This window comes from Cherax quadricarinatus, chromosome 48 (genome assembly GCF_038502225.1).
Source record: "Cherax quadricarinatus isolate ZL_2023a chromosome 48, ASM3850222v1, whole genome shotgun sequence".
In the NCBI taxonomy this organism is placed as follows: Eukaryota; Metazoa; Arthropoda; class Malacostraca; order Decapoda; family Parastacidae; genus Cherax; species Cherax quadricarinatus.
Window position 1 is genome coordinate 7102716 of NC_091339.1, and position 26606 is coordinate 7129321.

The 26606-nt window shown below is 40.9% G+C and overlaps 2 protein-coding genes across 2 annotated transcripts in view; one reads left to right on the forward strand and one right to left on the reverse strand.

Annotated features, from left to right (window-relative positions):
• The window catches only part of LOC128696029 (translation initiation factor eIF2 assembly protein), a gene marked incomplete at its 3' end in the record, with an annotated part of 122687 nt that extends 96082 nt beyond the window's left edge, over positions 1 to 26605 (forward strand). The window contains 1 exon segment of the mRNA XM_070094850.1: positions 26527 to 26605. Within this exon segment, the coding sequence (XP_069950951.1) occupies positions 26527 to 26605 (79 nt within the window).
• Positions 7515 to 26606, reverse strand: part of Polr3H (RNA polymerase III subunit H) — a 797681-nt gene continuing 778589 nt past the window's right edge. The window contains exon 8 of the transcript XR_011393263.1: positions 7515 to 7531. The gene's annotated coding sequence lies outside the window, so the exon portion shown is untranslated. The remainder of the gene's footprint in view (positions 7532 to 26606) is intronic.

The following is a 26606-nucleotide window of genomic DNA, read 5'->3' on the forward strand; positions in this document are numbered from 1 at the left end:
AAGGAAGAAAGAGAGGCAGTAATTTCATGCACTGGTCAGGGAGGTATACCTTCTTTTAGGAGTGAAGAAGAGCAGAATGTAAGTGTGGGGGAGGTACGTGAGGCATTACGTAGAATGAAAGGGGGTAAAGCAGCTGGAACTGATGGGATCATGACAGAAATGTTAAAAGCAGGGGGGGATATAGTGTTGGAGTGGTTGGTACTTTTGTTTAATAAATGTATGAAAGAGGGGAAGGTACCTAGGGATTGGCGGAGAGCATGTATAGTCCCTTTATATAAAGGGAAAGGGGACAAAAGAGCTGTAAAAATTATAGAGGAATAAGTTTACTGAGTATACCAGGAAAAGTGTACGGTAGGGTTATAATTGAAAGAATTAGAGGTAAGACAGAATGTAGGATTGCGGATTAGCAAGGAGGTTTCAGAGTGGGTAGGGGATGTGTAGATCAAGTGAAGCATATATGTGAACAGTATTTAGATAAAGGTAGGGAAGTTTTTATTGCATTTATGGATTTAGAAAAGGCATATGATAGAGTGGATAGAGGAGCAATGTGGCAGATGTTGCAAGTATATGGAATAGGTGGCAAGTTATTAAATGCTGTAAAGAGTTTTTATGAGGATAGTGAGGCTCAGGTTATGGTGTGTAGAAGAGAGGGAGACTACTTCCTGGTAAAAATAGGTCTTAGACAGGGATGTGTAATGTCACCATGGTTGTTTAATATATTTATAGATGGGGTTGTAAAGGAAGTAAATGCTAGGGTTTTCCGGTGAGGGGTGGGATTAAATTTTGGGGAATCAAATTCAAAATGGGAATTGACAAAGTTACTTTTTGCTGATGATGCTGTGCTTATGGGAGATTCTAAAGAAAAATTGCAAAGGTTAGTGGATGAGTTTGGGAATGTGTGTAAAGGTAGAAAGTTGAAAGTGAACATAGAAAAGAGTAAGGTGATGAGGGTATCAAATGATTTAGATAAAGAAAAATTGAATATCAAATTGAGGAGGAGTAGTATGGAAGAAGTGAATGTTTTCAGATACTTGGGAGTTGACGTGTCGGCGGATGGATTTATGAAGGATGAGGTTAATCATAGAATTGATGAGGGAAAAAAGGTGAGTGGTGCATTGAGGTATATGTGGAGTCAAAAAACGTTATCTATGGAGGCAAAGAAGGGAATGTATGAAAGTATAGTAGTACCAACACTCTTATATGGATGTGAAGCTTGGGTGGTAAATGCAGCAGCGAGGAGACGGTTGGAGGCAGTGGAGATGTCCTGTCTAAGGGCAATGTGTGGTGTAAATATTATGCAGAAAATTCGGAGTGTGGAAATTAGGAGAAGGTGTGGAGTTAATAAAAGCATTAGTCAGAGGGCAGAAGAGGGGTTGTTGAGGTGGTTTGGTCATTTAGAGAGAATGGATCAAAGTAGAATGACATGGAAAGCATATAAATCTATAGGGGGAGGAAGGAGGAGTAGGGGTCGTCCTCGAAAGGGTTGGAAAGAGGGGGTAAAGGAGGTTTTGTGGGCGAGGGGCTTGGACTTCCAGCAAGCGTGCATGAGCGTGTTAGATAGGAGTGAATGGAGACGAATGATACTTGGGACCTGACGATCTGTTGGAGTGTGAGCAGGGTAATATTTAGTGAAGGGATTCAGGGAAACCGGTTATTTTCGTATAGTCGGACTTGAGTCCTGGAAATGGGAAGTACAATGCCTGCACTTTAAAGGAGGGGTTTGGGATATTGGCAGTTTGGAGGGATATGTTGTGTATCTTTATACGTATATGCTTCTAAACTGTTGTATTCTGAGCACCTCTGCAAAAACAGTGATAATGTGTGAGTGTGGTGAAAGTGTTGAATGATGATGAAAGTATTTTCTTTTTGGGGATTTTCTTTCTTTTTTGGGTCACCCTGCCTCGGTGGGAGACGGCCGACTTGTTGAAAAAAAAAAAATATATATAAAATATGCAGTAACTTTAAAACACTTGAAATTTTGGAAAGTTTCCTGACATAATAGATGTGGTCACGGAAAATGCAACAAACTGGGTGGGGGGCGCCGTATTTGAAAGACCGCTTGCCGTATAGCAAATTTTGGTCATAATTTGACATCGCCATATTAGAGGAATGCCGTAAGGCGAAATGCTGTAAAGCGGGGCCTTACTGTATAGCTAACCCAAGCCAGGTACTAGAAATAGCCACATTGTCTGTCTTTTTTTTGGTTATCCTAGGTTCTCTACACATATGCTGCTATGTGTGGTAATCTGTATTGAGAAAATAGCTTTTTTGTTTCAGGTTTATGGTGCAGTACGAGTGTATATCACAGTTAGCCCTGTACTACACTCCATATTCTCTGCAGTCAGAATAACAAATTCCCACTACAGGCAGCACACTCCATCAATATTCAAAACACTAAACCTGCTCACCATACAAAACATCCATACTTATTACTGCACCTATTACATACATAGAACACTTAACTCTGATATTAACCCTCCCCTGAAACATCTTGCCAACCTCAACAGAACACATGACCATAACACAAGGCACAGATCACTCTTCGATGTTCCTCGTGTCCATTTCACGCTATGCAAAACTCAATGCACATAAAAGGCCCTAAAATCTGGAATTCATTACCTGTAAATATAAAAGAAACACTACCTGTTTATAAATTCAAGTCTCATCTCAAAGATCACTTACTCACCCAAAACCAAATAAATACTGAATAACTGAACCTTATAAATTGTTTATCTTAAATGTTTCTCACAATTATATCACATAAATGTTAAACCTAAGACCCAATCTAACTTTGTTATCCTTTAAATACACTACCTAACAGAATACTCCATTCTACTGAATGTACAGCAATGCATGCAACCATATGACCTGTCTTTGTAATACTCATTTGTGCTTTATTGTTATCTGTTTACAATAATGTTTTATCACTGATTACATCATTGCTTAGTTAATCTTTAGTGAATTTTAAGCCTGCACATAATGCTATGCATACAAGTGGCTTTGGCATGCTACTCTTACCTGTATTTTTTTGTACCTCTGTATGTATGTTCAAATTATAAAATAAAATAAAATAAATAAATAAATAATGTAAGCCCCAAGACAGGGATAGGAGAATGGTACTCGTATCTCGTATCCTCTTCATACCTCCGTCGAACTGCTCGGTATTATGCCAAATATTATTCATTCTGGAGTATTTAACATGTTTTATGTTATTTATATTGTTTATTAAGTCATATTAGATCAATTGTGATAGGCAATAAGCTGTAGTTTTGATAGTAGCGTAATAATAAAGCATATTCTCTTGCATCACAAGACTAAGCTTATAGCAACCGACAGTGGCTTCAAAGCCACCTTATCTTTAATGGACGATGTACTGTGTAGGTGCTTTACATAACGAAAAGCATTTCTTTTATTCATTGGAACCATGGCTAGGGCTAAAAGTAAGCAGGTTATAACAATAAATGGAGAAAAAGAAATTAGAATGACTTATGCAGCAAGTAGTGCCACCAAACAGTACCAGAAGGTTGATGTGGCGACCCTGGAAATTTGAAATTATGCTAGCCGAAATTAGTGCCAAATAACTGAAGGAACCGAATAACTGATTGTCGGATTTGTGATGGCAGACCTGTACTCATTCGATAGAAAAATTGGAGTTCTAATGAAATAGATATGATTTTTGTCGACTAGTACATTGAAATTGGCCGAAAATAGGGCTCAAAGTGGGCGAAATTGCCGATGCGTGAACATCGTCGAGACTGCTAACTTCACGAGAGCTTAACTCCGTAAGTTTTCCATCAAATTTCATACTTTTCATGTCATTATGGTCGAGAAAAGATTCTCCATCATTTCATAAGATTTTTTTTTTTTTTCCAAAAAATTTTCAACCCTGAGAAGTTTAGGAGAGGGCCTCTTAACCCTGAAAGGGTTAATAGACTGAAACATTGAAATTGGATGAAAATAGGACTCAAAGTGGGCGAAATTGCCGATGAGTAAATATTATTGAGACCGCTAACTTCATGAGAGCATAATTCCATCAAATTTCATACTTTTGGTGTCATTATGATTGGAAAAAGATTCTAGCATTTCATAAGAAAAAATCATTTTTTTTCTTTTTTAAATTTTTCGACCCTGAGGGTGAGTTACGGATCGGGGGTCTCTATCCTGAAAGGGTTAACCTAATACTTATAGACTACTTAAGTCTAGACAGGTGAAAAGTAGTGGTTACGAATGTTTTGCTGATGGCGGCACCAACTACTGGCAGCCTTTAGAAGTTTCTCCTTACTGTTATTATTATTATTACTATTGTATTATTGTTATTGTTATAATAATTACATGTATTATTATTATTACTATTGTATTATTGTTATTGTTATAATAATTACATGTATTATTATTAGTAGTATGTACATGATGAGGGGCTCTTGATCTAGGGAATTGGGTCTGTGTTCCAGTTCCTTAACCCTTTGAGGGTCGACAGGCCCTCTCCGAAACTCGTTCTCAGGGTCGGCCAAATTTCAAAAAAAAAAAAAATTATTTTTTCTTATGAAAAAATAGAGTTTTTTTTTCTAAACATTATAGGATAAACAAAAAAAATTTACCATCAATACTTATGGAGATATGGATGCATGAAGTTTGCAGAAAATGAGCCGCGTATGGCAACAGCGGCGACTGCCGCTCACCCGGTAAACTTTGATTTACTTGTATTTGAAGGTTTGTTGTTTTTTTGCACTATTTTATTTTTTCACATAACTTATGTGGCCTATGAGACCAAAGTAAGGTGCAATGTACATATATACACTCGTTGTATACAACACAATAAGCACACAAACATAATTATCAATATATTGTTTACAAAACTTGTTTACAAAAACAAACAATACAAAACATTGTTTATTATTATTGTTCTATAATATATATACCAATATACAGTCACTGAACATATTCCTATTAGTTCTGCAGCTTGTGGAACTCTGAAACATGGTGTCATACACAATGGTGTTTTATCTTTCTCCCTCATTCTATCTCTTTCAATCTGTCTCTCTCTTTCTATCTGTCTGTCTATCTCTGTCTCACAGGTACACATAAATACAAGTATACATAGTATAAATTACCTAGGATAACCCAAGAAATCCAGACAAAGTGCTATAATCTGCTTGAAGATGTGAGTAAAAGTGATGACACAGTCTTGTGGCTCTCTGAGACAGAGAGCTAGACGGATAGACAGATAGACAGGGAGCTTGACAGACAGACAAATAGACAGACAGAAATGTTAGTGTACCAGTACCAGTGTACTAGTGTTCCACCCTCCTCCTCCTCCTCTTCCTCCTCTTCCCCCTACTCTTCCTCCTCTTCCCCCTACTCTTCCTCCTCTTCCCCCTACTCTTCCTCATACTCTTCCTCTTCCTCCTCTTCCTCTTCCTCCTACTCTTCCTCTTCCTCCTACTCTTCCTCTTCCTCCTCTTCCCCCTAATCTTCCTCCTACTATTCCTCTTCCTCCTCCTCTTCCTCTTATTCCTCTTCCTCCTACTCTTCCTCTTCCTCCTCCTCCTCCTCCTCTTCTTCTTCCTCCTCCTCCTCCTCCTCTTCTTCTTCCTCCTCCTCCTCCTCCTCCTCCTCCTCCTCCTCCTCCTCCTCTGCCTCCTCCTCCTCTTGCCTCCTCCTCCTCTTGCCTCCTCCTCCTCTGCCTCCTCCTCCTCTGCCTCCTCCTCCTCCTCCATTCTTGGAACAAGTTTGAAGAGCTTGTAGTTCATAATCACTATCATTATCATCACCAATGCTCACATCTGAGTCTGGGATTTTGGAAAATAGGAGTTTCCTCTTTGATTCTGGTACAATTGAACGACGGCCCAGCACCAGAGGTGGAAGGCTGTGGGTTGTCTGGGTTTTCCTCACTATTACCCATATTATGGTCATTAGTTTCGGTCAAAACCTCACCAGAACCTTGAAACTCATCTTCACTGTCACTTCCATCTGTATTAGAACTGTCACTGGGGAACAAAAGTGTCCCAATTCGCCGAGGAGTGAGGAACTTCTTACCGCAGGGCACGGTGGAAATTGTGTACTATGATGGCATTCCCACAATGCACCACTGGGTCCCAGATTTTTTTCCTACTGCGCACACCCACCACACAGACCCATTCTCTCACATCTAGGCTTATCAGCCTTTTCCTGCGAGATTTGAGGCCGCTAGAATTTATGCGTACTAGTACGACAAAAAACCCTACGCGTAAGACGTACTAGTACGACCAAAACCCTCAAAGGGTTAAATTAAGCCTGAATACCTTCCATCCCCTCCCCCACAAGTGCTTCCCCATTGTTACGGTTCAAACCTTAATCTTTAGCCAGGTTAGTGCACTCCGTAACAACACACTTCATAGAATGAGAGGATATGGTTCCAAACTTAGAAATATAAGGCACAAATAATAGTTACTCAGTCTTTTCAAGTTTCTTTTTATTTAAAAGCTTAAATACTTTAGCTATTCATAAATATCTATTAAATATCACTGTCAGAAACTTTACGTCACACAAGAAAACTCTTAAATAGAATGTACATGTCAGTATGGTCACTACACTTGATAATGATCAGAGGAATATTACTGCTTCCTCAATAGTAACATTACTGGTGTGCAAGTACATATATTGAGAATTAACACTTTCACTGAGTAACTCCCTGGCATAAGGAATATATCACAAAGTTCTAAGCTTGACACTGGTCGTCACATCGTAACCTGAAGATAACTGTATATAATTGTCAGCAGACTTCACAATAAACCACAAGCTGGTTCAGGAGTTTCTATAACACAATTCTATATCCAAGTGAGAATAAGGCGGAGTACTAGGAGGGTAGCTCAGTCAGTGTACACTGAGTCGGCAGAGAGAGTGAACTGCCACCGACAGTAAATCCCTTCTTGACATCAACTCGTCAAAAGGGGGAGAGGGTAGAGCGGTGCAAACTACCCACCAATGGACATACCTTGTTATATACCTTAGCCAGGTGTACCTACCTAACACATTACTCAAGATATATACTATATGTATATATACACATCATACCCGGGTATATTCCTAAATCAGATAATATTATAAACTAGTATAATCTTTAATTTAGCTAATATTAAAGAAACCCAGAGTATAATATTAAGTGGATAATACATATAAATTAATCACATTATGACCTTGGTCATAACACACCCCCCCCTTCGGGGACCAAACTTCGCCGTAAAAGAGGACTTCAAGAACAGAATATAAACCAGAATACAAGTTATTCCTCTGACAAAGACCCTGATGACAAATGCTGCTTCTTCAACCAGAAAATTAAAAGTCTTGTGTCGCCAAACCACGTATGTGTAGACACCACGTAACCAGAGCTTCTGGTAGAAGAGGCGTTTCTCATGAAGAGGCCTTAAGTGACCATTGGTAGCAGGAGAAGTCAGGGTGAGACAACAGGAGACTACCACTGCAGAAATAAGTTCTGGATACCATATGGTGGCTTACGTGACAGGTCTCCTCAGTGGTTTCAAGAATCAGATGACTGTAAGTAAACAAATAGCATTAAAAATTGCATTAAACAAACACATACCTATAAAAATGCACTATAAATCCTCTTTTGTAAATTCAAATTTAATTACATGTCTTAAGGACGGGACAGAGTGTCAGCAATCACATTATCAGCTCCTCTAATATGGTTAATACTTATAGAAAAAGGTTGTATCCTAAGGGACCATCTTTCTATTCTAGCATTCTTAGCCTTCATGGTGTTTAAAAAGGTTAAGGGATTATGATCTGTTTTTACTCTAATTTTATGAGGGGTAGTCCCGAGATAGACCTCAAAGTGTTCCAAGGCTAAGACCAATGCTAGTGCCTCCTTTTCAACGGTTGCATAACTTAATTGATGGGGTTTCAATTTTGCAGAAAAATAACAGACTGGGTGTAAAAGATCAGGAGAGGAGGAAGGTTGTAGAAGGACAGCACCGACTGCATACTCGCTGGCATCCACTTGTAAAGAAAAGGGGACATCAAAATTTGGACTTTGTAATACTGGTGACGATTCAAGTAATCGTTTCAATTTGTTAAAAGCCATGTCACATTCTGAGGTCCAACAGAATTTAACTTTAGAACTGGTTAATTCAAACAGGGGAGCTGCCACCTGAGAGAAGTTGGGGCAGAACCGGCGGTAGTAGCCGGCCATCCCTAGAAATCTTTGTACTCCTTTTCTGTCCCGAGGTATAGGGAAATCTGAAATGGCTTTGGTCTTAGCATTAAGAGGTGCTACTGTTCCTTGGCCGATACTGAAGCCTAGATATTTTATTCGGGCTTGCCCAAACTCACACTTGGCTAAATTAACCGTAAAATTGTATTCTTCTAGTTTTTTCAGAAGTGCTTCTAGCCGAGACACATGCTGTCCCCACTCTTCACTTATCACCACTAAATCATCCAAATAAGCTTCCACACCTTCCAGCTCATAAGTTAGACTATTCATCAGCCTCTGAAACGTAGACGCTGCATTACAGAGGCCGAAGGGCATAACTAAATAGTTAAATAGACCACCAGGTACAGTAAAAGACGATATCTCTTGGGCTCGTGTTGACAGTGGTACTTGATAATAACCTCGTAACAGGTCTAGTCTACTCACATATTTAGCCCCGGAGACTTTATCTATTAAATCGTCTACCCTAGGTAGAGGATACCCATCTGGTAAGGTCACAGAGTTTACCCTCCGGTAATCTGTACACATACGGTAAGATCCATCTGCTTTAGCCACAAGGACACAGGGCGAAGCCCACGGACTTCTGCTGCATTCGATCAAACCGTGAGTTAACAGAAAATCTATTTCCTCTCTAAGTGCCTTATTTTTCACTGGGCTCGTTCGATACGGGGCTTGCTTGATTGGCAGAGCACCTTGTACATCCACATCATGTGTCCCCAGAGTGCAACGTTTGGGGACGTCTCCGAATAAACTCGGATAAGCCATTAGCAACTCTTTAATCTTTCTAGCTTGGTCATCTCCTAAGTTACATAAAAACTGGTCCATAGCGCTCAACACTTCTGAATTTTTTAGACGCACTTCTACCCCTCTAGAACAATCTGTAAGGCATATATCCTCTTCTTGTGGTAGAATGGAAGTAGTGGGTGATGTTCCCCCATAATACCTTTTCAACTGATTTACATGGTAGGCATGGTTGGACTTCTTTTTACCTGGAGTAGGAACTAAGTAATTTACCTCACTCAGTTTCCTCACTATCTCCATGGGTCCTTCATACCTGGGCTGCAGCGTATGTCCAGGAACCAATTTTAGAGCTAAAACTTTATCCCCTACTTGAAAAGAGCATAGAGCAGCCTTCTTATCGAAACGCTGCTTCATTTTAGTCTAGGCTTTTGCTATATTTTCTAAAGCCAGGCTCCTCGTGAAGGACAAGTGCTCTTGCATTAAAGATGGCAATAAATACAAAGGTGGATCGGCCCTTCCGGACCATACTTCCTTTAACACGGCCAATGGTCCTCGTACAGCATGTCCATATATTAGCTCAAAGGGGCTGTACCCTAAACTTTCTTGCTCACTCTCCCTGATTGCGAGGAGGAGAAAAGGGATTCCCTCATCCCAATCCTTAGAGAACTGCTCACAATAAGCACGCATCATGAACTTTAAAGTTTGGTGAAATCTCTCTAAGGCCTCCTGGGTTTGAGGTCTATAAGCTGTAGAGAGTAAGGGTCTAATACCGAGTCTAGATAATGCTTCTCGGAACACTTTGGAAGTAAAATTAGAGCCTTGGTCTGATTGAATTTCCCGAGGCAACCCTACCTGGGAAAAGAATCGAATTAGAGCCCTTACTATAGCTCGAGCATTTATTTTTCTTAATGGAACAGCTTCAGGATACCTGGTGGCAGCATCCATTATAGTCAACAGGTATTGATTACCCAACCTGGTTTTAGGAAGGGGACCCACACAATCGATTATCAAACGAGTAAAAGGTTCTCCTTGTACTGCAATAGAAATGAGGGGAGCAGGTGGCGGTGTCTGTGCTGGTTTACCTATTTTCTGGCAAATCGGGCAATTTCGAAGGTACTCTACCACCGTCTCTTTCATCTTGGGCCAGAAAAAATATCGAGACAACTTTCTCAGTGTCTTCCGTATCCCCAGATGTCCCCCCATTGGACTATTATGGGCCACTTCCAGAGCCAGAGTTTGGAATCTTCCCGGTAAAACCAGTACTTGTTTCGTAGCACATAAATTAATACCTGGGGCAGTTGTAGAAATTTTCCTCATAAGAAGACCATTACTATAATAGAAGCAATCTTTTACATCTGCCGCCTCAGTTTCAGTAATGGCTAGTCCTCTTACTCCCTCCAAAGAAGAGTCTTCTCGCTGTTCTTGGATCAAATTTTCTTGCTTAAAATCATTAATGCACAAGGCCGTTAGATCTGATGTACTAATTTCTGGTAACTTATCTTCAGCTTCTGGCATGTGAGTATCACTAAACAATACATCCAGGCCCCAATCACAGGGATTATTGCTCAAAGACTAAGGGAGTGAATGGGACTTTGCCATGGCTCTCGTAACTACGGCGAGAGGAAATAAAAGTGGACCCTCCTTGCAAGCCTCAAGGGCAAAATTTTCAGCTGAGGTATTCTCTATGACGAGAGGTTCTTTACAGATCCCTCCCAGGCCCAAGTCGTTTCCGACAAGTAGGTCTACTGACCCAATGGGGAATTCTGTTTCTGATATACCTACCACCGCATATCCATCATAAGAACCTATTTTCAAGTATATTTTATGGAGGGGAACCCGAGACACGGTCCCTCCATACGCCTCTGAAAGCACATCTATCTTGGTATAGGTCGAGTCATTCAAAGAGAGAACACCTTCCCTCAACAAAGTTAGGTAGCTCCCGGTGTCTCTATAAGACTTTACTTCAACGAGTTGGGATTTGGTAGTCCCGGCCTTACCGATAGAAAAATAAGGACTCATTGCCTCAGTTACTTTCTTTTTGGACATGATTGAGGGAGTCAGTCATCTAGACGTGGGAACCTTTTGCACGGCTGAATCTTGCTCAATCCATGGGTCCAGCTGTCCCTGGGACCTGGTAGACGTCATCTGTACGGGAACCACATCTAGAACTTTATTCTTCCGGTCTCTTTCTAGCTTGTAACAGAGGCTTCTCACATGCCCTTTCTTCTGACAGTAGGAGCAGGTAGGTTTCTTCCTTGCTTTATCCACCTCCAGGTGGGGTTTAGTATCGAAATGTTCCCCAGCATTAGGTTTAAGAACGGCGTAAGGAGCCACCTGATGGGGAGGTAATTTCTGACGAATCTCTTCTCTTGGCCGGTATCGCCAATCCCTCGGGGGTGTTCTCCTTACTTTCTCTCGAGGGGATTTATCTCTCATTAACTGAGAGGAGATTTCGTAATGATCAGCGAGCGAGGCGGAAGTTAAGACGTCCAAAGTCTGATGATCAATTAAAAACTTACGCAAGTCTCCCGACAGGGCATTATTAAACTCTTCTTGTAATATTAACTGAGTTAGGCTTTCCACAGAGTCACAGCCCGAGGCCCTTAACCACCTTTCCAGGGCTACCTTCTTCTGACGGGCAAAGTCTACCCACATTTGCCCGGGTAGCCGTTGTAGGGTACGGAAAGTCCGTTGGTAGCTCAATGGGAGCAAGTCATAAGTTTCCAAAATTACTTTTTTAACGACCTCATAATTCACATACTTATCAAAAGGCAGCCTCTTCAAGGGGGGCTCCTTGGCATGGTGAAGAGGCTCTTGGTCTGAGGAATTAGACCTGTCGGTCTTCTTCCTCAGACCGAACCTAATTACCCCCCAATCTCCCCTCCCCTATCCCATCCTCCCCTTTTTCCTTTCCTCCTCCTCCTCCCCACCCCTCCCTTTTGCCCTTCCTCTTTTTGGCCTTTGGGATTGCTCCCACAGGCGCGCTAGTTCCTAGGTAGGGGAAAGGATACCGGGGTCTATCCCATTCCGTTGAGGTTCTTGGCGGTGGCGTAGTTTGCCGTGGAATCTGGATCGCCTGGGGATGTCCCGATCCCTCTCCGGTATCCCAGAGTAGCTTTGGGTGTCTTTCAGGCGATGGGTGTATCTCTGGAAGCCACCTTTCGGATTCCGGGGGTGGTGGCCGAAGGAGGTATGCTTTGTGGCGGATATCCGGCCGCCCTCTCTTTTGTCCACCGAGGTAGCTCGGCAGATGTGAGGTTGCTATCCCGGATTGTTAGTTTACTAGCATGATGGGTAGGGTATGGCACGGGTTCCATGCTGCATCTGCGCTACTTGCGGTGCTGAGATCCTCTTGGGCGCGGAGGGAGATTTCTGGCCCTTTCATTCCTCCTAGGAACTATCCCTCCCTGGTCCCCCCTTTTTTTATTCTTTTTTTTTTATTTTTCTTTTCTTTTCTTCTTTCTTTTTTTTTCTTAAAAACAAAAAGAAAGAAGTAACCTAACCATGGCAGCCCTAGTCCATGAACCTACTACCCCCGGGCCCCTTCTTGATACCGCACCCTGTTCTGACCCCGCCTCGTCTTTGGACCACTCTTCAGACACTCCTCATGCCTCTGTACCTATTGCCGGTGCTGTTTCCTCACCCGCTTCAGGTACTGAGGCCTCGACTGACTCCTTCGATTTATCGGACCTTCGCTCTCCTCTGACTATGCTTCCGGCCTCTCCCTCTATGGTGCGGCAATTTTCAAATCGCCGACCTGTTCCACGTCGGACCAACTCTGGTCCCACGCCTAAACGCCAACGACAATTACCTGCTGATGATACTTCTCCACCTTCTCGTTCTTCTCAGAAACGATCGACACGTCCTTCACTACCTTTCCACGCTCAGTTTCAGACTGAACAATGGACTAAATTCTTCACTTTACGACCGACTTCCTCTACTGCCTATCTTTCTGACTACAGTATTGGCAAGGCACTCCTACGCCATGTTGGTAAAGATATTTCTTTTCATGCTCTTAAGAGCGGTACGCGCATCATTACCGTACAGAATGCTACCCAGGCTCATGAGCTCTCTCGTCTTTCCCATATCGATACTGTTCCTGTCACTCTTGAAAAACATCATTCCCTCAATTCTTGTAGTGGTACCATCAGTCTGCCCCATACCATAGTTCAACAAAATTTCCAGACATGTGGCACTGACATTCTTGAACAGCTGGAACTCCAAGATCTCCCAATCCTCAAGGTAGACACTTACGTTCTTCCTGCCCGTGGGCGGAGATGATACCCTAGCAATGTGGCTCGTTTAACTTTTGACAGCCGAGAACTCCCATCCTCAGTTTATATAGCAGGACATCGTTTACAAGTTCGAAAGGTGATCCCTACACCACAACAGTGTAGAAATTGCTGGCGATTTGGCCATCCAGCGAAATATTGCAGATCTATCGCCGAATGCCCAGTCTGTGGTGCCAATGACCATTCTAATACGTCTTGCAATCGATCTCCCTCTTGCCTTAACTGTCATGAGGCTCACCCTTCGTACTCTCGCCGTTGTCAAGCCTATTTAAACGAGCGGGAAATCCGTTACCTCAAAGAGACAGAAGGTCTCCCTTATGCCAAGGCAGTTTCTCATCTCCGCCTCCAAGGGAGACTCCCACGCGTTTCTTATTCCCGTGTTTCAAAACGTCCCCCCACTTATGGTATCCCATCTTCTACACCCACCTCTGTGGTTACCTCTCCCATAGTCACTCCTGTATCTAATCCTTTTGCTGTCCTCGGCTCAGATGTCCCTACTTCAACGCCTCAGTCTGATCTCGCTTCTTCGTGTTCTTTCTCACAAGCCTCAGTATCGACGAGACCTCGTACGACACCTCCTCCCAATCGTCCCTCTACTTCTCAAAAGTCAAAAAAAGGTCCGTTAACACCTCCTACCCATCTTCCACCTCCTCATTTTACCCTCCCTGTCTCTGTCCCTGGTTCTCCCCCTCTCACTGGCTCAGTTACAAGTGTAGAGGTTCACCCTCCTCCTCGTACTGTACCTTCCTCCCCTGTTCCCTCCCAAGTTTCTTCCTCTTCTGCCACCTCCCAGGTTCCTGCCTCTTCTGTCCCCTGCCACGCTTCTCCAGTTCCCTCCACCCTTTTGCCCCCCCTACCTTGGTACAGTCCAATACAGTTCCAATCTTTACTCATCCTCCCCCTATCATTTCCAATATTGTCTCCCATACGACGTCTCTGAATTCTGAAACACTCGAAGTAATCTCTGAATATATTGCAGAGACCAAACCATCAATGGACACTGATCCACCTTCCGCTCTTTCTCTCTCCTCTGCTCCATCTGCGCAACTCCTTTCTTCACAGCGCACCATTCCTTCACTGCTTGAACGTTTTCCACTGCCTCCGCATGTGGACTTTTCTAACCCCTCTAGTCCATAGGAACCCTTACCTGCGGATTTCAAGTATCTCTATCATTGCCAATCATGGCCTATTTACAGTGGAATATACGCGGCCTCAGGGGTAATCGGGGTGAGCTTCAGATGTTACTCTCCCAGTTTGCCCCTGTTGATGTTTGCTTACAAGAACCAAAATTACACTCTGCTGTTATTTCTTCCATCTCAGGCTATAATTTATTGTATTCTTCAGATCCTTTTCCTGATGGGACCTTTAACCCTTTGAGGGTCGACAGGCCCTCTCCGAAACTCGTTCTCAGGGTCGGCCAAATTTCAAAAAAAAAAAAATTATTTTTTCTTATGAAAAAATAGAGTTTTTTTTTTCTAAACATTATAGGATAAACAAAAAAATTTTACCATCAATACTTACGGAGATATGGATGCATGAAGTTTGCAGAAAATGAGCCGCGTATGGCAACAGCGGCGACTGCCGCTCACCCGGTAAACTTTGATTTACTTGTATTTGAAGGTTTGTTGTTTTTTTCACTATTTTATTTTTTCACATAACTTATGTGGCCTATGAGACCAAAGTAAGGTGCAATGTACATATATACACTCGTTGTATACAACACAATAAGCACACAAACATAATTATCAATATATTGTTTACAAAACTTGTTTACAAAAACAAACAATACAAAACATTGTTTATTATTATTGTTCTATAATATATATACCAATATACAGTCACTGAACATATTCCTATTAGTTCTGCAGCTTGTGGAACTCTGAAACATGGTGTCATACACAATGGTGTTTTATCTTTCTCCCTCATTCTATCTCTTTCAATCTGTCTCTCTCTTTCTATCTGTCTGTCTATCTCTGTCTCACAGGTACACATAAATACAAGTATACATAGTATAAATTACCTAGGATAACCCAAGAAATCCAGACAAAGTGCTATACTCTGCTTGAAGATGTGAGTAAAAGTGATGACACAGTCTTGTGGCTCTCTGAGACAGAGAGCTAGATGGATAGACAGATAGACAGGGAGCTTGACAGACAGACAGAAATGTTAGTGTACCAGTACCAGTGTACTAGTGTTCCACCCTCCTCCTCCTCTTCTTCCTCTTCCTCCTCTTCCCCCTACTCTTCCTCTTCCTCCTCTTCCTCTTCCTCCTACTCTTCCTCTTCCTCCTACTCTTCCTCTTCCTCCTCCTCTTCCTCTTCCTCCTCCTCCTCTTCTTCCTCTTCCTCCTCCTCCTCTTCCTCCTCCTCCTCCTCCTCCTCCTCTTCTTCCTCTTCCTCCTACTCTTCCTCCTCCTCCTTTTCTTCCTCTTCCTCCTCTTCCCCCTAATCTTCCTCCTACTATTCCTCTTCCTCCTCCTCTTCCTCTTATTCCTCTTCCTCCTCCTCCTCCTCCTCTTCTTCCTCCTTCTCCTTCTCCTCCTCGTCCATAGTGTAAATTACAAGGAGTCAGCAGCTGTCAAAGTGACATATTGGCTAATTACTCTTTCCCCCTCCAGCCTGTCAAAACAATGGGGTCGGATGCTGCTTCCCCTCCTCCATTCTATCTAATTATCTTTCTCCCTCATTCTATCTGTCTGTCTATCTCTGTCTCACAGGTACACATAAATACAAGTATACATAGTATAAATTACCTAGGATAACCCAAGAAACCCAGACAAAGTGCTATACTCTGCTTGAAGATGTGAGTAAAAGTGATGACGCAGTCTTGTGGCTCTCTGAGACAGAGAGCTAGATGGATAGACAGGGAGCTTGACAGACAGGCAAATAGACAGACAGAAATGTTAGTATACCAGCAAAAACAAAGGGAGGGCGATGTTCATCTCATCTTTTGGCATCAGCTCTACCCTCATTTACCCTCATCAAACGTCAGCACTTATCAGATGTTATCTCCCCTTGTTACTGTCATGGGTGAACATTTATTATTACATATTATTATTATTACCTATTATTATTATTATGTATTATTATTATTATGTATTATTATTATTATGTATTATTATTATTATGTATTATTATTATGTATTATTATTATGTATTATTGTTATCATTACGTATTCTTCTTCTTCCTCCTCCTCCTCCTCCTCCTCCTCTTCCTCCTCCTCCTCTTCCTCCTCCTCCTCCTCCTCCTCCTCCTCTTCTTCCTCCTCCTCCTCCTCTTCTTCCTCCTCCTCCTCTTCTTCTTCCTCCTCCTCCTCTTGCCTCCTCCTCCTCTGCCTCCTCCTCCTCCTCCATTCTTGGAACAAGTTTGAAGAGCTTGTAGTTCATAATCACTATCATTATCATCACCAATGCTCACATCCGAGTCTGGGATTTTGGAAAATAGGAGTTTCCTCTTTGATTCTGGTACAACTGAACGACGGCCCAGCACCAGAGGTGGAAGGCTGTGGGTTGTCTGGGTTTTCCTCACTATTACTCATATTATGGTCATTAGTTTCGGTCAAAACCTCACCAGAACCTTGAAACTCATCTTCACTGTCACTTCCATCTGTATTAGAACTGTCACTGGGGAACAAAAGTGTCCCAATTCGCCGAGGAGTGAGGAACTTCTTACCGCAGGGCACGGTGGAAATTGTGTACTATGATGGCATTCCCACAATGCACCACTGGGTCCCAGATTTTTTTCCTACTGCGCACACCCACCACACAGACCCATTCTCTCACATCTAGGCTTATCAGCCTTTTCCTGCGAGATTTGAGGCCGCTAGAATTTATGCGTACTAGTACGTCAAAAACCCCTACGGTAAGACGTACTAGTACGACCAAAACCCTCAAAGGGTTAATGAAAGTGCCCTTCTTCTACGCACTGATATTCCATACCATCAGCTATTTGTTCATACTTCGCTGCATTACACAGCAGCCCGTATCCACTTACATAGGTGGTATACGCTCTGTTCTTTATATCTCTCTCCTTCTCGGGCATTATCTATTCCGGATATTGCCTTTCTTGTTTCGTCATTACCGCCACCGATTCTGTTACTTGGTGATTTTAATGCCCACCATTTCCTCTGGGGGGGGTCTCACTGTGATTCCCATGGAATTCAGTTAGAGGCTTTTCTTGCCACCCACCCCCTCCATGTTTTAAATACAGGTACTCACACCCATTTTGATCCTCGGACTCATACTCTCTCTTGCATTGATCTCTCAGTCTGCTCTTCCTCCGCCACATTAGACTTCACTTGGTCTGTTCTCCCGGACTTACATGACAGTGATCATTTCCCAATCATTCTTACTTCCCCTTCATATTCGCCACCTCTTCGCACCCCACGCTGGCAATTTGATCGGGCAAATTGGAACCTTTACTCACACCTAACTGTTTTTAAAGAGGTTCCTTCTTCATCCTCCATCGATGAGCTTTTACACCTCTTCTTGTCCTCCGTTTTCACCGCAGCTTCTCATTCTATACCCCAAACTTCGGGCAGGCATTCTCAGAAATGCGTGCCTTGGTGGTCTCCTGCTTGTGCAATACGTTTGAAATGCGCTGCATGGGGCAGGTACCGGTACAATAGAACCACAGAGAGACTCCTTGATTTTAAACAGAAGCGTGCGATCGCTCACCGTGTCATCCGTGACGCTAAATGCACTTGCTGGCGAGATTGTTTCCACCATCACCTCTGCTTCCTCTATGAGTGCAGTCTGGAAAAAAGTACGAAAACTGAGTGGTAAATATTCTCCTGACCCGGCTCCTGTTCTGCGGGTTGCCGGTGTTGATATAGCAAACCCACTAGATGTTGCCAATGAAATTGGCAATCATCTGGTCCGTATTTCTCAGGGACTCCATCTATGCCCCTCATTTCTTTCCTCAAAGTCTGCCAGAGAGTTAGCACCCTTGGACTTTTCTTCTCTCAGAGAAGAACAGTATAATGTGCCTTTCACACTTCAAGAACTGGAGGCAACACTCTCAGCTTGTCGATCATCGGCAGCTGGGCCCGACGACATTCATATTCGTATGCTACAACATTTACATCAGTCAGCCCTTGCAGTCCTATTACGCCTTTACAATCTTATTTGGTCACAAGGAGTTCTTCCACAGCTTTGGAAATCCGCCATTGTTCTCCCTTTCCGCAAACCAGGCACTACGGGACATGAAACCTCCCACTATCGTCCCATTGCTCTTACCAGTGCAGTTTGCAAAGTAATGGAACGCCTAGTAAATAGACGTTTAGTGTGGTATTTAGAGACACACAACAGTCTCTCCACTCGTCAATATGGCTTTCGTAAGGGTCGTTCTACCATAGACCCCTCACTACGCTTGGATACGTATGTTCGTAATGCCTTTGCGAATAACCACTCAGTTATTGCCATATTTTTTGACCTTGAAAAGGCATATGACACAACTTGGAGGTATAATATTTTAGTCCAAGCCCACTCCTTAGGCCTTCGAGGCAATCTACCATCCTTCCTTAAGAACTTTTTAACTGACAGGCATTTCCGTGTTCGGGTTAATAATGTGCTCTCCCCGGACTTTATCCAAGCTGCAGGTGTCCCCCAGGGATGTGTTCTGAGCACAACACTTTTTCTCCTTGCTATTAATGATTTGGCCTCTAGTCTTCCATCAAATATTTGGTCATCACTCTATGTTGATGACTTCGCTATTGCCTGTGCAGGCGCTGACTGTCACCTCATTACAGTTTCTCTCCAACATGCAGTCGACCGTGTTTCCAATTGGGCCACCACACGTGGGTTTAAATTTTCCAGCACTAAAACCCACCAAATTACTTTCACTAGACGCTCTGTCATCTCCGATCATCCTTTGTACCTCTATGGCTCCCGTATCCCTGAACGTGTTACAGTCAAGTTTCTGGGCCTCCTCTTTGATCCTAGGTTATCCTGGAAACCTCACATTACCTCTCTGAAGGCAACTTGTCATTGCTCCTTCTCGACACTTATGCCGTATTCTATTCAAGATTGATGGACTGACCACATCGACTCAAGGTTGAGGGACTGATTACCTCATTCTCCTCCTGTTCAAGATTTTCCTTTGTATAAACTGATGAAGCCACTGTGTGGCGAAACGTTTCCTCAATAAAGATACCCAAGAGTTGCACATGTGTCCAATTTATCAACGTGTCGGTTCTCTGAACCATGACATCCAACTTCTTTTCTTTCATAGCATCAGCAATCATCTGTTTCTTGTCATCCGCACTACATCCACGCATCCCAGTTTTATAAAGTTTTTCTTCTCTTTTTTAGTAAATGTCTACAGGAGAAGGGGTTACTAGCCCATCGCTCCCGGCATTTTAGTCGCCTCATACGACACGCATGGCTTACGGAGGAAAGATTCTTTTCCACTTCCCCATGGACAATAGAAGAAATAAAGAAGAACAAGAGCTTTATAGTTGTACAGATTTTTAGCATATTTGATGAGTTACTGAGCATTCAAGTGAATGGAGTATTCTATTAGGTAATGCAATTACAAAGAAACATAGTTCGATAGGGTCACAGGTTATACATTTGAGATACAATTAATCAGTATTTATTTAGTTGTGGGTAAGTGGTTTTTAAGAAGAGTCTTGATTTGACAAACAGACAGTGTTTCTTTTATATTCACAGGTAATGAATTCCAGATATTTGGGCCTTTTATTTGCATTGCGTTTTTACATAGTGTGAGATGGACACGTGGAACACCAAAGAGTGATCTGTGCCTTGTGTTGTGGTCGTGTGTTCTGTTGAGGTTCGTAAGGAGAAGTTTGAGGGGAGGGTTTATATCCGAGTAAAGTGTTCTATGTATGTAGTAGGTACAATAATAAGTATGGATGTTTTGTACGGTGAGTAGGTTTAGTTTTGAATATTGGTGGAGTATGCTGCCTGTAGTGAGAATTTGTTATCATTTTGATTGCAGCCTTTTGTTGGATAATTAATGGTCTGAGATGGTTATTGTTGTTGAGCCCCATGAACAAATTCCATAGATGAGATAGGGGTAAATGAGTGATATAGGGCCAGGAGGGCTGACTGTGGAACATAGTACCGTATCTTCGATAGTATGCCTACAGTCTTGGAGATTTTCTTGGAAATGTGTTGTATATGTGTTTGAAATTTGAGTCTATTATCAAGGTGGATTCCTAAGAATTTTCCCTCTGTGAGCTTTGTGATAGGTGATCCGTTTATCGTTATGTTAAGAGGGACATCTGTGGTTCTGTTTCCAAACTGTATGAAGTAGGTTTTGTTAATATTGAAAGTAAGTTTGTTAATCATCATCCAGGTGGATATTTTCTGTAATTCGGTATTTACAGTACTGGCTAGCATGACTGGGCTTGGGTGAGAGAAGACGTATGTAGTGTCATCTACAAATAGTGTGGGTTTGAGTAGTTGCGATGCATTTGCATTTGGTAGGTCGTTTATGTAAATGAGAAAGAGAAGAGGGCCAAGGACACTTCCCTGTGGGACACCAACTGTAATTGGCTGTGTGGAGGAGTTTGCTCCATTTGTGTACACATATTGGCTTCTGTTGCTAAGGTACGACTTTAGGTAGTTGAGGGAGTGCCTTCTTATACCATAGTGAGACAATTTTATGTGCAGCAAATCATGGTCAACTGTATCAAAAGCTTTTCGTAAATCAATGAAGATCCCTAATGGGACTTCTTTTTTTCTGGAGTGCAGTGTATATTTGTTCTAGCATGTGTATAATAGCATCATTCGTATTTTTATTAGGCCTGAACCCAAACTGACAGGGGTTATGTTGTGGGAGATGAGGTAGGAATAGATTCACTTATGAATTAAGTTTTCAAAGATTTTAGAGAGAGAGTGTAAGTTGGATATTGGCCTATAGTTATTCAAGTCTGTTTGATCTCCTCTTTTATGTATCGGAGTGACCCTCGCTATTTTGAGAACTGTGGGGAAGGTAGAGGATTCGATGGATTTGTTAAAGAGTGTTGTAGTGATTGGTGACAGCACGTGCGAAGCATTTTTGTATATAAAGGGTGGTAGGGTATTTAAATCTCCTGTCTTGTTTTTTCCTGTGTTGATAATAAGGGAAACTTCTGTTGCGTTAGTCGGAGCTAGGAACAGTGTGTTCGGGTAGTTGCCAGTGAGGTAGTCATTAGGCGGGGTATTTGAGCTTGGGATTTTATCGGCAAGGTGAAGAAGAAAACATTGAGTTTGTTTGCTGTTTCAGTTGGTGGGAGTTGGGGGTTCATCTGGTTTTGTTAGTTTGATTGCTCCTGATATCTTTTTTGTTCCTAGAATTTCAGATAGGGTTTTCCAGGTCTTTTTTATATCACCTTTAAAGTTGGATAATCTGCTCTCATAATACAATTTTTTTGCCCGTCTTATCAGGCTGATTAAGATTGATGAGTAACGTTTTGTTTGGTCTCTGGTTATATGACCCATTCTATACTGTTTTTCGTATTGGTGCTTTGTATTTATGGATTTGAGGATGCTAGGTGTTAGCCAGGGATTGTTCAGTCTCTTAGCTGTGATCTGTTTGTTTTTAGGGCAGTACTTGTTATAGAGGTATTGGGTCTTTTTTAGAAAATTATCAATACATTCGTCAATATCTGTATAGGTTTCTAGCTCAGTTAGCCAGTCGATGTTTGTCATTGCTGTTGTGAAGTTATTAATGGCTGCCTCATTATGAAGTCTGAAGGTTATTTTAGTAGTGTCTTGGGGTAATTTACCTATATTGGTTATGAGAAAGGTAGGGTAGTGGTCTGTGATTATGCCTGATTTTAAAGGGGATATGGTGTTGGTCCAGATGTGGTCTAATAGGGAAACACTAGTCTCTGTAATTCTTGTAGGTTTTGTTACTGTTGGTAGCAATAAGCAGTTACTCATTGTGTTTGTGAATTCAGTAATGTGTGGGTCCTGGTCTTGCAGGAAATTTATGTTGAAGTCACCTGAGAGTAGTAAGTGATCTTTATTCATATGTGCATCAGTTATCATACTTCCTAGGTTTTCACTAAAATGGCTAATGTTTGACTGTGGAACTCTGTAGATGCTTATCACTGTGAGAGGTTTTTGTAGGTATTTGGATTTGAATTTAGCTATTATATATTCCCCATGTTCATCCCTTGTGCAAGTATTAGTGATACATTCTAGTTGGTCTGAGTAGTATATATAGCTGTGCTGCCACCTTGTTGATCTGGCCTACAGTTGTGTATGGCTGTGTAACCAAGAATGGCATAGATGTTTGTAGTATCTGGCTTTAGGCAGGTTTCGGTGAGAGTAATGATGGACATACTGGCATGCAGGGAATTTAGTAATGCTGTGAGGTCATCATGTTTGCTTAAAGATCTGACATTATAGTTAAAGACAGTTATGTTGTTGTTGGCTCTGAGAAGTGCCTTTGTTTGTTCTGCTGTGTAGTAATTACAGTTACTGTTTGATTCATTTAAGTCATTCAATAATAGGTTGGTATGAGGATCAATGCTTGTAATCATAAGATTTATAGTGGATCTATAATTAGACTTAAGTATAAGACAAAGTAAATATACTAAAGCTAAGAAATAGCACCTGAGTTATTTTAACAAATGTAAATATATGAACTAAGGTAGTTCTTTAAAGCTAAATTAAAGGAGACAATATAAAAGGGACTAAAATAAGTAGTGGTAATCAAATAAGAGAGCTATGGAATATAATATTAAAAAAAAAAATGAACGTATTACACTTTAGCACCTTGATTATTTTAGCAATTATGAATATATGAACTAAGGTAGTTAATTAAAGCTAAAATAAAGGTGAAAATATACAAGGGACTAAAAGTTAAATGGACAGATAGTCACTATGATATAGTATTGATTTAGGAGTAAGATCTGGCTTGTAATATGTAATAAGTTTGAGCAATTAATAGCACTATATAAAGTAAAAAAAAGATAAGGTAGTTGGTACTAGCTAGTAAATGATAGTTCTGGGAATTGCACAATAATGTAATTGGTATATACACTAATTGCACCACACAATATAAATGGGACTAAAATAAGTAGTGGTAAACAAAATTAAATGGATAGGTAGCAAAAATGAAGAACATTAATTTAGGTGTAAGATTTGACTTGCAACACAAAATTTGAGCATTTAATAGCAATTAAAAGAAGTAAAAAATATTTGAGGTAGCTGGTATTAGCTAGTAAAAAAAATGCACAATAATGTAATATAGTAATGTACACTATATGCACCACACGTATATATGTGTAAAGGACACTTGCCTAATCTTTTACAAAAATGTCAGCTTTTCTAAGGAAGGTAGAGAAACCATGTTCATTTGAGATGGTATATTGTTGTCCTGTTGATGTTTTTCTAACTAGTATTTTCCCATCTCGAGTGAAACACTGATGTATTTTGTTTTCCTGTTTAAGTTTTCTCAACCTGAACAGGTTTTGACGTTTTCTCGTCAGACACTCGTTGGTGTACACTCCATTTTTCATTGTAATTGCTGATTTAATTAGGTCCTTTCTTTTATCATATGAATGAAGTCTGATCATAATACACATACTGTGTCTACTACCTTGGTAGAGAAGGTGAGAAAAACTATAGAATTCAAGAACAAACTCGTAACAGAGTACCAAAGTGGAGGAGGAAGAGAGAGGGTAGAATGTGCCTTCTTTAGTGATTCTACAATATGTATGATACTAAAGCAGCACAAGTCGATAAAGGCTATAGCTCCAGCCAGCGATAAAGTGTAGAATTAACAGTGTAGCAAGTAAGTTAAGGGATTAATCGATAGAAAAAGGACAGCACAAACCTAACTCCTCCAATGCTGTTGGATTTATAGAGGGCAACTGACAACACCGCCATCTCTAGTCTCTACCACTGCTGCCACCTCCACCACCACTATATCTGGCTTATGTCTCAGTGGCCCTTATACACCCAACAACAACACAGTAACACTCATGACATGATGTATTTATTCATTCTAGAGTATATGTCATGTTTCTATGTTATTAATATTGTTTATGTCATATTAGATGAATTGTGATAAATAAATAAGCTGGAGAGTTGATATTAGTGTCATATTGAAGGACTATCTTGTCCTATCTCCTAACAAACTCTGCCACCGCCACAATTCCGAACATACGTAATGGCATATTTTAAATATGGTTGAGAGGCTGGGAATTCACAAATGTTCGAAGCCCACAAAAGTGGAAAACGTGAATGTTGAGGGAGACTTGTACAATGTTTGACTTAAATGGGTTATCCAAGGATAAAGTTGCATTATGTACTTTTTATGTGTCCATAACATGTTCACCACCATTGTCAGATGTGTAAATCTATATTTATGAGCTCAGCTCCCTCAGATAAGCTGTGAGCTGTAAATTTTGGCCTAAATGAGAGAAGAGTCTCTGCGGTGAATGTGCGCAATATAAAATAATCCTGCCCTACGTCTTTTTTTTTTTTTTAATTAGCAACTTTCAGCTGTTTTCTGGGATGGTTTTTTTATGATTTTATTGGCCGTTTCTTGGTATCCTTTGATAGAAGACATACTACTGAAATAGAGATGATTTTGGTTGGTCTTAGAACCAGAAGTAGCATTAAATCAGGCTCAAAATTGTGGTAATGTTCAATATTTAATGATTTTCCTGAGGAGATGGATAAAGCCTTCCCTATACCCCTGGTCTGTTTTATATTTTTTTTACTAGATCTGCTTCAATTATTGGAATGCTGTAAATCATGATCAGTCATTCCTGGTTATATTTTATTATCTGAGGAATAAATTAGATCTTCTGTATTTTCTACAATGAATAACTTAAAAGGGGCAAGTATAGTATAGGAGAGGCCTGAGGGTGTGATTAGTGAACAGAGAAAATGTTGCTTTAGTATCTGGAATATCTCGTGCTTATTTTGGGCAAATTATCAGCTTCTGTGAACTATATAGGATAGTTCTGAGAGTTGAATGGCAATTTCTTGTACTAAATCGATAGAACGGAAGGCATACTAGCAAAACAGCTAAGAATTTGGTCAAATTGGGCAGTGGTATTAGTTGAAAATAGGACTCAGTGGGCAAAATCACTGATGTGTAAATTGTATCCAGACCACAAACTTTGTGACTGCATATTTTCATAAGTTTTCCATCATATATTGTATTTTTGGTGTCATTACCTTCAGGAAAAGATTTTCTGCCATTTCAGAAGAATTTTTTTTAAGTGCTGACATTGTCAACTCTCTTAATTATCGTGAAATGATTACATGTGTGTTTGGTAGCGGGGATCAATGATGCTTCTCAGAGGCTTCTTACTTTATTTGGGTTCTTGGTATACAGGCAGTGTGTTTAAGTGCCCAGGCCCAGGAGAGAATGACGGAATAGACCTTATTTACTGAGTGAGAGCAAGGCAGGCCTGGCCATGCCCACCCAAAGACCTGCCCTCTGGTGGAAGCTACGGAAACTAGCCATGTAGGCTTACTGTCTACATAATTTCAAGCCTCCGAGAGTGAAGGGGTTAGATCTATGGTTCTCAACGAATCGCTTCCAGATATATGAGAACCCTCTGTACATACATGTATATAGACTGATCATACACCAAATGTGAATGCATCAATAATGATAATAATTCAGTCTTAACAAATGTGAGTTCTCAATACTTGCATAAAATTTGCTTACACACAGTATAAATGCATTTAAAAAAAAAAGCAGAAAAAAACATAATTCAACTACTGAAGATGAACTGATAGTAATGAAAAAAGGTAGCCACTGCAACAGGTGGTAAACCTTTGGAATGAAAGGTGGAAATAGAAATAAAAAATTAATAGTAAATAGGCAGAAACACAGTGGGTGAAGGCATGAAAAGTGGTGGTCTACTGTTTATATATTAAGCTTTTTCTCTGAAGGTATTAAAGGAATAACCATTTGTAGACTTCTTAACATCAGCTATGAACCATCTGAGTTTTTAAGTGTTTCTGCTGGATTGAACAGCATTTAAATTGCACCATTAAACACAAAGATCTTGAAGACACCATGAGCATTCATTCAAAGTTTAACTACTACATAACACAAATATATCATTATTTCATTGATAGTGTATAGGGATCAACAGGATCCTATAGATTATTGCTTCCCCATTCAAATATGGCTTCCTAGTATAGTGTGTGGTCATAGGTTACTTTTCCATTTTTTTCTTTTGTGGATATTGTTGATAGTCTTACTAATTATCTTGAAAGCACTATAATAAATGTAAAATTAATGTGTCCATAGGTTATGTGTTTAAATGTTTAAAACTTTCATTTTTTTTTTTGTCCGCAGGCAATATGGTCTCCCAATGGACATAGTTGACTTAAGCACTGGTCAAGATCCTCAAAAATTTATTGATTTTCTTCAGATGG